Source organism: Chionomys nivalis, chromosome 3 (assembly GCF_950005125.1).
Source record: "Chionomys nivalis chromosome 3, mChiNiv1.1, whole genome shotgun sequence".
Classification (NCBI taxonomy): Eukaryota; Metazoa; Chordata; class Mammalia; order Rodentia; family Cricetidae; genus Chionomys; species Chionomys nivalis.
In genome coordinates this window covers 74,060,169-74,075,372 of record NC_080088.1, presented here as the reverse complement: position 1 = coordinate 74,075,372, position 15,204 = coordinate 74,060,169, and the positions used below count along the sequence as shown (strand labels likewise).

Below are 15,204 nucleotides of genomic sequence, written 5' to 3'. Positions count from 1 at the left end.
GCTTATCTGGTATTATAAAAATCATGCAGCTCTTCCTTATGAGCACCTATAAATTCTGAAGTCGTCCTGAAACACATGACCTCCATTTTGAGTCAGGTCTGTAAGTCAGATTCAAAGTCCTTACCTTCTCAGCAATCACACACTGAGAGCTGTTTACTAATCCGAAGGTAGAGCAGCGATCCACTGGACAGAATTCTCCATATTTGCTAATGATGTTATCATGACATTTACTCTTTGGCAGCTCTTCCCTGGCTTAGGCTTTGGACTAGACCGACTTTCCCTGGGCTCACAAGCGAATTTCACTCTCAGAGAGGATCACATAAGCAACTAGACTAGCTGATCTTAGTGCCTAGATTCCAGAAAGGGCCCATGGAGGGCAATCAAAACATGGATGCAGCCTCATGAGTTCATGTGCCTCTCCGCTTTAGCTAACTCAAGGAAAGGGTGACTTAGAACATTGTATAGTGAGCCTTTTACTTAGTTCTTGAGTCTCTCTTGGCAGGGGGTATTTGTCATTCACTCATCAGACCTAAGCACAGCAAGCACAGAAGACGCCATGAACACTTGATGTTGAACTGGAGTGAACTGAGGGAAGTTTCAGTAGAGTGTTGTGAACGTGCTTAGGGCTCACGAGAGACAATGTGCTCTAAATGTGCAAACATGCAGAGTGGATACACAAAGGTGTTGTCCCATCTTACATCCTACAGGCAGGAGCAGAGCGGCCATGCTTGATGAGAAGATAGAGCAGTGCACACACCGATAAACACACATTGCTGTTTATCTTCAAAAACCTAGGTAGAAGTAAAAATAGCTGGAATTCCCAAGGTTTTAAAATCTAGTTTGAACAGTAGTTTCTTCCAGACATAACTTTTTAATGAAAATGAAGTTCACTATCAACTCTAATTCTACTAGCTTCTCAAACTGTGGAGGTGCACAAGCATAGTATGATCCTCTGACATGAAGTACAACTCTACCAAGAGAATCCAGAACTTATACAACGAAAATAAGGCATCTTGGATGATGTAGTCACTGTGTTCTTTACTACAGCTTGTGAAACAAGACCTCATGGCCCCTGTCTCCACCTCAGGAATGAAAATGCATTTCCACTAAGTTCATTTGAAATACCTTTGCTTTAGGTGAAGGGTTGACTCTGTGTTTTAAGTGGAAACTGAAGCAAGTTGATATGAAGCCTACATGAAGGGTTTACAGGGACCCTGAAAACTAAATCTGGGAAAGTCAGGTCCTGGGAACATAGACTCAAAGTCTTGAATGCCATCCAGAAGAATCACTTCTAGAAGAGCATTCTTAGGAGTGACCAGTAGTATGAAGGTGTTCACAAGCGGTGAGGAAAGAGAACACAAAAATAAAACAGTAGTTGTACACTGAGAAGCCAGGACATCAAGCCATTGAGAAGGCAAAACTTCAAAAAATGTTTTTATTTCAAACTTTAATTAAATTTTATTTTTTAATGTGTGAGTGGTGTGTTCACAAGTGTGAAGACCCAAAGTAGATGTCAAATGATTTCCTTAGTAATGCTCCGCTTTTCACTGCTGAGACCTCTTCCAGGCAACCCCTCTTCATTTTTGTTTACTGACATGGGGTCTTTGGATGAACTGAAGTCACCAACGCTGACTGACTGAACTGCCCAGCTTGCCCTGCGGAACCCCTGTCTCTGCTTTCCAAACGCTGGGATTGCAGGCAGCTCACGCCTGCTCAGCTTTCATGTGGGCTCTAGGGCTCCTAACGCTGTTCTTCAGGCTTGCACAGCAAGTGCTTATCCACTGAGCCACCCCCAGCCACTAAGAGGCAGTGGTAGTTCTAGTCCAAAATGGCGCATCCTGTAATCAAAAACAATGGCCACGATGTGGGGGAAAACAAGACCTGTCTTTCACCTTTTTCAAAACAACTGGGCCATCCCAGACTAGTCTCAACAGACAAGTCCAGGGGAAGACCTTAGAAGATGCTCTTGACAAGTGGCCCAAAAGATTCCAAGACCAGTGGTCTCATATTTACAAGGAATAAAAGGAAGACAGCACAGAAAAACACCTTTATTCCCTTGTCTTCAGCAAAGTTGCCAGAAAGAGACACCAGCCAAGTTTGGGGCTAACTTTCGATTTTCCTATCTGAGTTAAGTGTGGTGAAAGAGACACTGATGTGGGAAGACCTGTGTTAATTCCGGCTTAGCTGCTTGCTCTCTGAGTGCCTGGTGAAGGTTGGCCTGTCTGAAATGCCTTTTCTTCGCCTCTAAGACAGGCGTAATACTATCCGGCAGCAGGTCATTACCAAAGTTAAGCGAATTATCATGGATAAGAGACTGGCACCGGCCAGGGTAAGTAGGCATGTATGGAATGTTAAACATTACCCTGCATCTTGAGGTAGGTCACACAAGCATTCCCGGCTGGTCTCATAAGCTGCCCCATGATAAGCCTTAAAGTCAAGGCTCGCCTAAGGCTCACAAGGGACCTGAATAAGCTGGGGTGCGGAATCAGTGCTCAGAGACTCCAGGGGCACCTTCCTGAGTCCCTTCACAGTCACACGGACACTGCCCCAGGCACAACCCGCCGGATGTGAGTATATGACTTCCTGATGGTGACACTGCCGTGGTGGGACACTCCTCGCGGCAGGACACATTCCTCTGTCAGCTTCTGAGCCTCGGGGTCCCAGCAGAGCACAGTGGCAATGACCTCATTCTTCTCATCCCTCCCTCCGGTGATGTACAGCCTGTTGTTGCAGGGCGCAATGCCACAGCTGGCTCGCTCATGACTGAACTGTGTCACCAGACACCAGCTATCTTCCAGAGGGCTGTAGGAATAGAGCGCTCTCATGGCACCACCTGCAAAGAAAGAACACGCATGCTGGGCATCTTTCTGGGCCTTTCCTCTTTTGATTAGGCCAGATCTATCTACCATCTTAGATAGTAGACTGGTGGCTTTCTTCCCAGAAAGCCGAGATGGACCCCAGGTTACTGAGGTGCAAACTTCATCTCCTTTCAATTCTTACCGGCTGGGAATCTGGTTCTAAAAGATATCTGACTAAGCACAGCTGCAAAACACACCTTCAGACTGGCTCCCTGGGAACCCCAGCTGGTGCCTCAGGTATCTCAGCATGGCTACGTTCTCATCTGCGACCCTATACACTAAAATCAGTTTTACAGATAACAAAAGGACCATGTACAGAGGCAATTCATACCAGCCGTCAGCCTGGCAATAGCCAGGAACAGCCTCTGTTTGGAGAGTAAACAGGATCAAGGACATCAAGGTTGCCCATCTTGATACTGGACCTTTGAGACCTTGGAGAACTGACCACAAACAAAACCTCAAGAGACCCGAAGCAAGGGAGAGCTACGTTTTCTGTGATGGTCACCTCCCAGTGCCTCCCCTGATCAACCCTGAGTTACCCACCGAAGCTGTTTGTATTCTGGCATCTCTTTAATCGGCAGTTCTCTATCGTGGCTGCACATGAAAATCAGCTGTAGTTTTGAAGACCCCAGCTGTACTCTTCCCAGACACCTTTCTCCCCTCCTGACATAAGGCCTGGCTACTGTAACTTTGTAAAGTACTCTCTGGTAATCCTAAGGAATGGTCAGGGCTGAAAACCACCAGTCTTTAACAATTACACGCCAACTGTGGTCTGGCTGGCCAGGCTTCCTCTCAACTAAGTACATTTTTTTTTCCCAAGTACCTAAAACCAAGCAGGAGAGGAGCATGTCCATGATCACAAACTGGCCCGTACAAATGGTTCCTTTTCGTTGAGCATTTGCTACACTGCATGTTTCAATTTCTGTGTATTTGCTATGTTTGCTACACAGCTTTACTCCTGCACTGACCCCTGGCCTCCTCCACTGGACTATGGCATCCACACTTTGTGTGGTTGCTTCTGCCTCCCGGACTTCAAGGGAAATTCCAACAAGGCCTGGGTCAACACCACCTTCTCTTCCTTCTCAGCCTTATTCACATCACCCAGGCATTCTCAAAACGATAATATCTGGTCTCCCGGATGGTCACAGGGACGACGGGCTACAGATGTAAGAAACCCTCACCAACTCACCGACAACATAGATGTGATCCTGGAAGCTCACTGCATTGATGCATTTAGCCTCTACTGGCATGGCCGACTTCAAAATCCATTTATTGGTCGAAGGATCATAACACTGAGTCTTATCTGTGGCCAGCTTCCCATTGGGTCCTCCTCCAATGACATACAGCTTCTTCTTGTGGCTAGCAGCGGCAAAGGAACTGACATGAACAAGGAGGGGTGCAGCCTGCAGGGGCAGAGGGCAAGGAGTCAGTGTGCTGCTCAGATTGCTGGAGGAGCTCAGAGCACATACTCGGGCATGCTTCAACTGAAATGGCAAAGCCCATGGGCTCCCAAGAAAATGCAGAGAGAAACAGAACCCACTGTCTCTACAGATTCTAGGAAGCCTGGAGCAAGCTGAGCCTTGGCTGATCCTGCTTGTTTATCCCCGAGTCCAGCTCTCAGGGAAGAAGGGACACAGGCAAGACTAAATGTCCCTGTACAGGAAGCCAGCATGTTCATATTCATTCAATGGTCAATTGCTAGGTGCCAAGGTCAGTTTAAGGGTACGCACATATGTAGATGCTCCCACGCAAGGGCAACACTGCAGATTTGGGAATTAAGCCAGATTTCTGTTTGTGAGCCCATGGACACTAAAGGAGACTTTTAGGAGCCTCTTGTCAATCTGCATAACCCTTTAGTTTGAAGGACTAAGTGATGGGACTTGATGATTAGAGAAGATCTTGGACCCAAGCCCCATGGTTCACAGGCCTTAGTTGGATGTCGTAGTAATGGGATGATAACCGTTCCTTGTGCTTTTAAACTTTCTGAAGCTGGAACATGCTCTGACAATAAGAAAGAAAATCTGCACTTGAGAATGATCTGGAAACGCTGGAGATAAGGTTGTTTTCTTATCCTAGGCCAGTTTTTAAGCAGAGGGGGCTTTGCTAGAGACTTGCACAAAGGCCTGGAAATGGCTCATCAATAATGAGAAAATAAATACAGCCTGCCTTCCATTCATCACCAAATGACCCAGGGTTCACAGATGGTGGAGGAAATGGATCCTCCCTTTTCTGGTATGGAGGGGAACAGGACAGAAGGCATCTGAGGTGAGACAGACTCTGGGCCAGGCCATGTGACCAATGGGGTTAACCATCTCAGGGAGGTTCAGAATCCCCTCTATAGCTGGGGCTCTGGCTAGCACAGGACAACGCCCACACAGAGCCAGGTCGCCTGGAAGAATATTACTACTATAACTGGATCAATAATGTTGACTCTTGACCCCTAGGAAGAGAGAAGTTCAAGAAGATGTCTATGGGAGCAAAGTGATCAATCAACCAGCCACCACCATAGACAATGTCAATGTGATCAATCACCAGCCACCACCATAGACAATGTCAAAGTGATCAATCAACCAGCCACCACCATAGACAATGTCAAAGTGATCAATCACCAGCCACCACCATATGCAGTGTCAAAGTGATCAATCACCAGCCAACACCATAGGCAGTGTCAAAGTGATCAACCACCAGCCACCACCATTGACAGTGTCAAAGTGATCAATCACCAGCCACCACCATTGACAGTGTCAAAGTGATCAATCACCAGCTACCACCATTAGCAGGATTTTTGTTTTGTTCTTGTTGTTGAAGCTTTGAAATTCCCCCGGGAACAATCTCCCTTACCTCTGACCAGCAGTTGTGGAAGGGATCATAAGTCTCCACATTGTTGATCCTCTGTAAGCCATCAAAACCCCCAATGACGTAGACTTTGCCACCCAACACGACCATCTTATGCCTCCAGCGGCCTATGTTTAAATATTCAATCTGAATCCATTTGTTGATTGAAGAATTATATTTCCAAACATCATGCTGTGTTTCTTTGCCACCTACAAGAGACACAAAGTACTTTAAAAACACCAAGCAGATGTCTCCAAATCCATTTTCCCCCCAGCATTCTCCTCAAAGCGCTAAGTGTTCAGCCAAGTCCCAGCCAAGGGGAGATGGGGAAATCCTGAAGGTCTCATAGGAAGGACAAGAAAAACTCAAAAGAATGAGAAACCACAAAGGCCGAGCTGTGCCTCTAAAGCTCAGGAAGGGGGGCCACGTGGAAGGATCCAGAGAAGGCTTCAGTGAGGTCAGTCTTGGTGGGTGGGAGAGTCTAATCCAGTGTTTGTGCTCCCCAAGAAGCGGGGAGCAAGGCTGAGCAAGGGCTTGACAGTCAGAAAGTTAGAAGGAAGTTCATGTTCTAAGTGTATTTATTTATTCATTTATTTAAACAAACAAACAAAAAAGTAGAAGAAGCAACAGTGTGGAAGAAATTACCAAGAGATCTTGCAACATTATTTGCGCTTACATCTTCAATCTATATAAAAGAGTAAATAGTATAAAGAATGGAATTGACCTCTAGGCAAGCTTTTGCCTCCTCTCAAGGGTTAATCCAGTGGGGCAGGCCTGGAATATGGTTTGGGGCTCCTGCCCGGAAAGCAGGTCCACCTTAAGACAATGCATCTCTTCCTTTCCAGAGTTCCCACCCTAGTGCCCTCCCTATACTGAACCAGAACCGGATGATGTCCTGACTATTTCTAGTTCTTTTCTAGCTTTTTCTATCAGATACTGGCCAGAACTTTAATGCACTTTAAACTCCCTAAGAAAGGTTTTGGGATTCTGTACTCTTTCTAAAGACACTGCCCACCTCTTATCCCCACACTCACTCCTCCCCCCCCCCCCAGACTCCCGGAGCTGCCTGTGCCCAGCTGGCTGACCTCCATGCTGTCTTATCTAAAGCAGCGTGACTTTTGTTTTTCTCCCCTTCTGTCTCCTCCTCCTCTCCAGGCAGCTGTAAGAGTTACAGCTTCCTCTCCTAGGTTTCTCTTTTAAACTCTAATTAATTGCCCTTGAGCTTCATTTGAGTCTGTTCTTAAATCTTTTATTAATAAGAAGACCAAGAACCCCAAAGGAGAACAGACTTCCTGGGTGGATCTTCTGGGGTTCCCTATGATTTCTAGCAGCACTCTTTTCCCGCCTTTATTTCTTTAGCTGGAAGAGTCAAGGAACCCATCCCTGCACCTCTAGATGACAATGTGCTTTGTCCTATTTTTAATTAATTTTTATTATGAAAATATGGAATGCTTACAATTGATCACTTGAGGGTGAAATGGCTAATGTTTTCTTTACAACCACTCTCTTAGAACACAAAAATTATGATGTCTGTGTCAAAGGCACATGCTTGTGAATTTTTATAGATGCTTTCAATAGTCCTCAAAGATGCCCCACCCCCTCTGCAATAAAGAACAATGGCATGACGACGTGACCAGTATGGCAGGAATGAAGAGATGAAACCATGGACCCCAGGACATGAGAATTTCTCCAGGAATCTCATGTTGGAAGACGAAAAAGGCTGAAAGGAAAGTGTTGGCCAGGGGGAGAACTTGTCTGCCATGAAGAGATTTCCCAGAGTTCTAGAAAATTTTCAGACAATCTTCTAGGTAACACTGAAGCCCAGCCAAAGATGGGTTATTAATAAATAGAACCACACTTTAATGGTCCTTAGGACTGTTTGCTTAGTCGTGCAGTCCCTGGCCCTCTGTTCACATTAACCAATCTCACCAGGTACAATGATACCATATCTTTAACCCCAGCACTCCAGAGGCAGAGGTGGGCAATCTCTAAGAAGTTGAAGCCAACCTGGTCTACACAGAGAGATCTAAGGCTGCCAAGGCTACTCAGTGAGACCCTGTCTCAATAAAGCAAATAAAATCAAATCAAAAGCCTGTGACTTCATTTGGGGACCCCAAATATGAACTTGAGTGGGGTTGCCTGATCATCTTTGTCCTTCTTTCCAATGTGGCCTCACTGAGTAAATCTCCTCTTTCTGCATTTTACTATTAATTTGGCTGTATTAACTGACTTTTACTACTAATGAATGTTTAAATCAGTTTCTTGGGCATAAGTGTGGTCAAGCTTGGATCCTTGGTGTAGAAACTGTGTGCCTGAGTTTGGTGAGTGTGTCAACGTCTGGTACCATGGCTGTGGAGGGGCTGCATTTCCTTTCCTAGTGCTGTGCCCACATGCCTTGAGCCTTAGTCTTTGTTTTGTACTTTTCGGGGGGGGGGGGGTCTCTACTCAAGACATTATGATGTCGGTTCCATTTGGGTAGTATTAAAGAATAGAAAACATGATTAAAACTTTCAACAAGATCTTTATAAAGAGAGAACAAATGTTGTGTTTTCCTTAGTGACTTAACATCATATTGCAAAGATGAGAAGAGCTACCTAACATCTGCCCAGCCTCCCTCAGGTGTATGCGTCCTCAGTTCTTTCGACAGTGTGTAGACTACTACAAGATAATTAGAAGATTCTCCAGAAAAAGCTTTCTGTGGTGCGGGTGAGGAAGCGAATGCCAGGCAAGTGTTCCACCACCACCGGAAGGACTTTTAGGAAAAAGAAATGAAGAGAGAAGGTCAAATATGAAGATTTATAAAATATGAAAATAATAACAAAATTAAACTAGTGTGAGTATAAGGTTAGATAAACTGACTGATTAAAATTGAATACAAAAACAAACTCAAATATATAGAAATGATTAAATTTTGCCCTTAGCAGTTGGCCATCTAGAGACAAGTTAGATAGCTATGTTACATTACATGTAAAACGGTTTTCAAATGTGACTGGGAGAAGGGTGTAGGAGACTAACTCAGTGATTTGGAGAGTGTGATATGAAAGTAGAATCACACAGGAAAGAAAATGGTAGTGAGAATGTAAATGAAAGTTAAAAGACAACCACAATCTAAAGGGAAAATAACTACACCACAGAGCAAAGGATATTTAGTAAGAAAAAGACAAATACACAACAATAGAAAACAGTCAACGGGTATGAGGAGACATACTTTAAAATAAATACAATTAGCCAATAATTATATGAAAATTTACTCAATATCACTAAAGATACAAGAGTGTAAATGTATATATTTTAGTCTATTACATCAAAAATAATTGTTGATAACAATCGTTTTGAAGAATGTAGAAAATGGGCATAGGTTAAGCTACAAAATGTGTAATCTTTTTGGAGAAACATATAGCAACTGACAAATTCTCAATTCACTAGTCTTAAGACTGTTTCTACGAGTCTTTCCACAAATTCAAAGCTATTGTGTATGCAAATGTCTGCTAGAGTATTTTTCTGAAGTAGATTATAAACAGCAAATACATGTGCAGTGGCTGAGATCAGTTCTGATTACCAAATCTGTTCCTCCTTCCTGGACGCATAACCTAAACATTGCCAACCCTACCTCTATTCTGGGAAAGAAGGGCACGCTGTTGGCTCTTGCCAGTGGCCTTGTGGCTTTGCAAGCTAAAGCTTTGTGGAGTAGCTGTGTCTTCTCCTTCAGGCCCTGTGTGGGGGGCGGCAGAATCCTACGTCAGAAGGAACCCGAGTCCCTGAAGGCCTAAGTTAAGCCATGGCCTCCTGACCCCACCACTCCCACACAGCCTTGTTCATTCATTAAGTGGGACTTGGGGCTTGTTGAAATAGCTAATATTAGTTATCCTAACAGAATATAAAAATAATTTATAAAAAATATTAAAACGTGGAAATTATCATGGAACCAAATGCCATTCTCTGTATTGTTGAAATCATATGGTATTCCTACAATAAAAAGAAACTTATAGTCTGATCAACATTATGAACAGACACGGGGAGCAGCTAATGTTACTCTTTGGAGGACACTAAATACAAAGAAGTGGGAAGGGGATGTTTGCACTCTTCTTTTTATATGAATGAAAAGGACTAGGACCTGGGCTTACCCCTAGATTATGATCCTGTCCAACCCCAGGATATAACCTAGAACCTCTCTGAGCCCTGTTTTCTCCTACTTCATAATTTACCCTCTCTTGCTGTGACTGGTGATTACGTGTTGTTAAAGTACAGGTTTACCTACTAAGCGGTAAAGATGACAGAGACTGTGTCATTCAAACATGTCTATTGAGCATTTACATTGCTAGGTGTGCGAGAGAGATTTAACTCTCACAGGACTTCAAGTCTAAGAAGAAGGCAAGCGCAAATAACTGTTAACGATTAAGAAACAACTTAACAATGAAAATGTATATGTATTCCCGTTCCTTCAGTAGAAGCGGATCACAGAATGCCTAAGAAGTTTGGGAAGGTCGGGTTTGTGGGAGGATGCAACATTTTATTATGCCAGTCCTACACTCAGATCAGTGCCCTGCGCCTGCAGCAGACTAACAAACCATTTTGCTGTCTGTGCTGCTTATATTTCAGCATGTATGGAGTGATAATGTTTTCTCCAGGATAAGACTACCTAAGCTCCTGGTTCTATATCCTGACCCACAGAGCTAGAACACTGTGAACTCGCACGGCAGTTGGTTGGTTGGTTTTTACTTAAAGAACCATAGAATGCTATTGAGGAACCGCTCTGATCCCAGCCTCCAGCTTACCTGAGATGTAGACCTCATTTTTTAATGTCACACAGGCAAACTCTACCCACTTCTTATTCTCGCTCTCCAGCTCATGCTCTGTCAGTGGGAGCTTGGCCACCTCCAGGCGACTGCGCCTCAGGGGGTCCAGGCAGGTTACCTCGGCCACAAATCGTTCATCTTTTGTGCAACCGCCAATAATCATGAACACCTCAGACTGGAACTCATGCATCCTGGGCTTGGTGCGCTCTGAAATAATCTAGAAATCAATGAGAGGATGTGTGGACAGAGGGAATAGAACATGACAATGCACAGCCTGAGCTGTGGAACCACAAAGGCAGGTCCCAGTTTCTGCCTCCACCACTGTTAGTCTTGTGACTTCCCCTTGACCATGCCTTCATCATCTGTATGGTGGCTGTCTGACTGTAACAACCCAGTAGGTTGTTGTATTAAATGGTATAACACATGGAATGTGATGACCCAGGGCCTGCTGTGTAACAGGTACTGAATGAATTGTTACCTGTCATTTCTGCTGCTATTTTAAGACAAAAATCTGTTTACCACCAAATGCACTTCCCGCCTCTTCTCTCCTACCTGTTCTGAAACCTGAGCTCCTGGAATGAATGTCAAAGTTAGTATTTATTCAATACCTATTGTCAAAATGTAAAAGAGAAAGAACAGGCTGGGGGGTCCACGGGAAGGAGCTGACACACATCACCCTTCAGAAGGTCTTTATTTGGGTGGGGGTTGGGGGTGGGGCTGCAAGGGATGGCAGGTCTTCAAATCCAAAGAAGAGCTTCCTTAAGAGAAATAAAGCATTGTGACCACAAACAGCCCTAATGGGACCTTGAAGATGTGTGTGTTTGGGGGGGGGGAGTGATCGCAGAGACAGAGAGCCTTTGCTTCAAACCCCAAGAAGAAAGGGTGTTTCTGAGTCATGGGTTTTCAAGAGAGAGACTAACTTCACACAGGTACTTCAAAATTCAGTCTGTCCTATTGCACCTGCCAAGGGGCATGGAGTAGGCTGTAGGAAGGACCAGAAGCTTGTCTTGCTCGTACAAGGGAGAGGGGCTACCAGGCTGTAGATGCATGCTTTCCTTCCTTATCAATTGTTTGTTCCAGAAAGAGAGCTAGGGGGACGGGGGGCTTGTTTGGGGAGAAAGAAATAGAAAGAGGGTCTGTTTTCTAATACTTATTATACACCAAGCTCTGGGCCAAGCACATTATATAACATTGCAGTCTATGGTAATGGTCACTGATACTATTGACATTCCCTAATAGAAGGAAGAGGGGCCTTATGCGGGAGTTCAGCCATTATTTGTCTCCTGCTCTCCTCCAGCTGCAAGCGATCTTGGGAAATGTTACAGTAAAGAAGAAGTCCATCGGTAAATGAAAATGGGACTCCAGGGTGCAGTTTGTGTAACTTCATCATCCATAAGGAGATGAGACTTTTCAGTCATGCAGCCGTCTGGGGGTCACCCAGCTCACCAAGCTAACTTCAGTGGAATCGTTATTACGGTTTGTCATTAGTGTCTAGAGTGAATCTTGTAGTTTGTTTGTGTCTCCCCAACAAAAGTTTTTTGTTGTTGTTGTTTGATTTTTTGAGACAGGGATTCCCTGTAGCTCTGGAGCCCGTCCTGGAACTAGCTCTTGTAGACCAGGCTGGCCTTGAACTCACTGAGATCCACCTGCCTCTGCCTCCCAAGTGCTGTATTTAAAAGTGTGCACCACCATTAACCGGGTGGCTCCCAGCAAAAGTTAACAACATCAATTTTGTTTGTTGCTTGTTTTTTTTTTTATTTGTGCCAAAGAGCCAGATCCAGCAAATTTTGCATCCCCACTTTGTGAGCTTGTATTGTGGCCATAACATTTGTGGCGGGCCTACTAGTTGTGAGTACAAAGGAAGAGCGGGAAGACGTGTGACAGGATAAACCCTCATTAATGTGTTGAGCCTGAGGGCATAAGCAGTAGAAAGTCCATGGGGCAAGGATGGGAGCAGTGGGCCAGAGCTTGGGGACATCTGAACGTATGAAGCAGGTTGGTAGGATTCAAGCAAAGAGTTGACACCAAAGACAAACAAACAAACAAAAAAGTGCTTCTCTACATCTTTCTTCCCAACATCAGCCTGGTTTCTGTTCCCAAACATTCCCCCCTCATAGCCGAGGCACAACCTCCAAAACAATCTGCTCATCTTTGTTCAGTCAGGATTTTGGTATGGTAGGCAACGCTTCAAGAACAGTCTTATAATTTACTATAAGGACATCCCTTTTTCTCTAATGGATTCTCAGCACAAAGAATAATCAGTACCTGGGTCTTATGGGTTTCTATGAGTCAGTGGATGGATGGATGGATGGATGGATGGATGGATGGATGGATGGATGGATGGATGGATGGGACAAGAAACCAAGGTCCCTGGTATAAACTACCTCTTACAATACAAATCAGTGTGGTACCCAGTCTCCACAATGGCCTCCCAGAATTCAGAGCCCATACTGTTCCGGAATCAGTCTCTCTAACCAAAAGATTACAGCAGAAGTGGTGTTCCACCAGACTACTAAAGGCAATAAAGCTTCCATATTGATTGCTTTCTTCGTCTCTCTAAGATAGTTTGCTCTGGCGGAATGCCATCTGCTATGTAGATGCCCTCATGGCAAGAAAGCACAGCTTCAAGCCAATAGGCAGTAAGGAACTGATGCATGCCTGCAATACTGTGAGTGAGTAGAATGTAGATGCTCGGATCTCATTTGAACTTTGAGGTTGCAGAAGTCTAAGCCAATAGATAATAGTTGGATCGACACCTAGTGAGAAACTTTACATCAGAGCCACCCAACTAAGCCAAGCTATTTTACGTTCCACTTCTTCTTCTTCTTCTTCTTCTTCTTCTTCTTCTTCTTCTTCTTCTTCTTCTTCTTCTTCTTCTTCTTCTTCTTCTTCTTCTCCTCCTCCTCCTCCTCCTCCTCCTCCTCCTCCTCCTCCTCCTCCTTCTTCTTCTTCCAGTGTAGGATTGAACACAGAGCATCATGCATGCTAGGCAAGAACTCTACCATGGATCTGCAACCCTGTCTGCTGCTTTAAACTTGAAGTTGTAGGATGATTCATTATGTAGTGATTCCCAATGGGGTAACAAGGATAGGAGAAAGAAAGATCTCAAATCAATGTCCAAAACTTATTCTTTAAGAAACTAGGTGGGGGGGAAGTAAATTCAGAATGTAAACAGAAAAAAAAGAATTTTATCATGATCAAAATAGAAAGGAAATTAAATAGAAAACAGAGAAAATAAAATTAAACCAGGAGTTAGTTTATTGAAAAACTGAACAGAATTTATGATATCTCTAGCAAGACCAATGGGGGCACAAAGAGCCACTATCTGGAATTCAAGATGCTATGTTACTACAGATTCTATATGGATAGTATAGATCCACGTCACTACATAGTCTATAGATAGTATGATGATGAGCGGAGTTGAGAACAGCTTTATGCCAACAAATCCGCAACCTGTATGGATGGAGAAATTCTCCGCAACTCCATTTGAGAAGTAACAGACCAGCACTGTGTCTGTTAGCGTGATATGATTTGAAGTGAGAATCTCCTCTCTCAAGGAAAACCCCAGGTTGACCAAACGCCAAACTCCGAGGATACCTGTGAAGAATAAATGAGCAGCAAGCAGTTCCAAGAACAGGCAAGGAGTACAGTGATCCACACAGATGAAGGAACATCCTCCAGAGGAGTCACAGACAGATACGATTCCTGAACAACTTTGGGCTGAGGTTTATACCATAGCCTGCAGATGACATTTGGCACATTTTGCACAGTGATAGGTACATATGAGGTTTCACGCCTGTCAATCAACAGCAACCTCTCCCTATACCATAGCTTTTTTGTGAGCTTGCTCCTCCACTAAATCTGGCCTTGTCTTTACAAGATTATGAGTAAAAAACATCTTGAGGAATTGCAAAGGAGAACAGGTAGCAGCAAACACCTTCTTGGTGCCCATTGGGTGATCCATAAACATTGCCATTCTCAACACGCCAGAGATTTCTCCTAAGATCTAGAGACGAAAAGTCCAGTAAGACTCGATTCCTACTATAACAAGTTGCAAGTTTAGAGTATTACAAGATGATGATTCAATGCCCACCATGTGACATTTGTGTCATGACCAAAGACCGAACCAATGGCCAGAAGAACACAAAGGGTTCTCTGAAGAAGGTAATCTTGGATTTTGAGTAGATGAAGAAGTTAGGTAGAGGAAGAAGAAGGAAGCATTAGACAACATTTGCCTTGTCCTGAAGGCTGGAAAACCATATCCTTTGGGGGAACTGTACACAATATATAAAAACCACAGCAGAACATAAATATCAACTAAAGAAACAGAGACCATGAACTTGAGCATAAGGGGGATACAGGAGAAGAGTGAGAGGGAGGAAATGGAAGAGAAAAGTGATGCAATTATATTTTCATTCAAAAACGGATTTTAATTAAATTTGTTCTTAATTTGTAAATACAAACGCACACAGTAGAGGTGGGTAGTAATGATGCCAGAGACCTAAGCAGGAGGTATTTTAGTGAACAGAGCTCAGGGGACTTTAGAAGAAAAAGTGGATGGCTTCCTGAAGGTGAAGGAGAGCCAATGAAAAGGTCAGGCCAGGAGCAAAGTTCACACCTGCATCCTCCATCATCCCAGGAGTGGGGATGAGTTGGTGGGAGAACAGACTGGGAGCACAGTAATGAGGTCTAAGGAATTTCTATAAATTCAAGGA

The 15,204-nt window shown here is 44.1% G+C and overlaps 1 protein-coding gene across 1 annotated transcript in view; it reads right to left on the bottom strand.

The window, feature by feature from the left end:
• Positions 1–1,476: 1,476 nt before the first annotated feature.
• Klhl6 (kelch like family member 6) overlaps positions 1,477–15,204 on the bottom strand; it is a 39,977-nt gene continuing 26,249 nt past the window's right edge. The window contains exons 4-7 of the mRNA XM_057764831.1: positions 10,469–10,706; positions 5,700–5,902; positions 4,048–4,261; positions 1,477–2,833 (exon numbers count right to left, since the gene is read on the bottom strand). Coding sequence (XP_057620814.1) covers positions 2,532–2,833; positions 4,048–4,261; positions 5,700–5,902; positions 10,469–10,706 — 957 coding nt within the window. The 3' untranslated portion in view covers positions 1,477–2,531. The remainder of the gene's footprint in view (positions 2,834–4,047; positions 4,262–5,699; positions 5,903–10,468; positions 10,707–15,204) is intronic.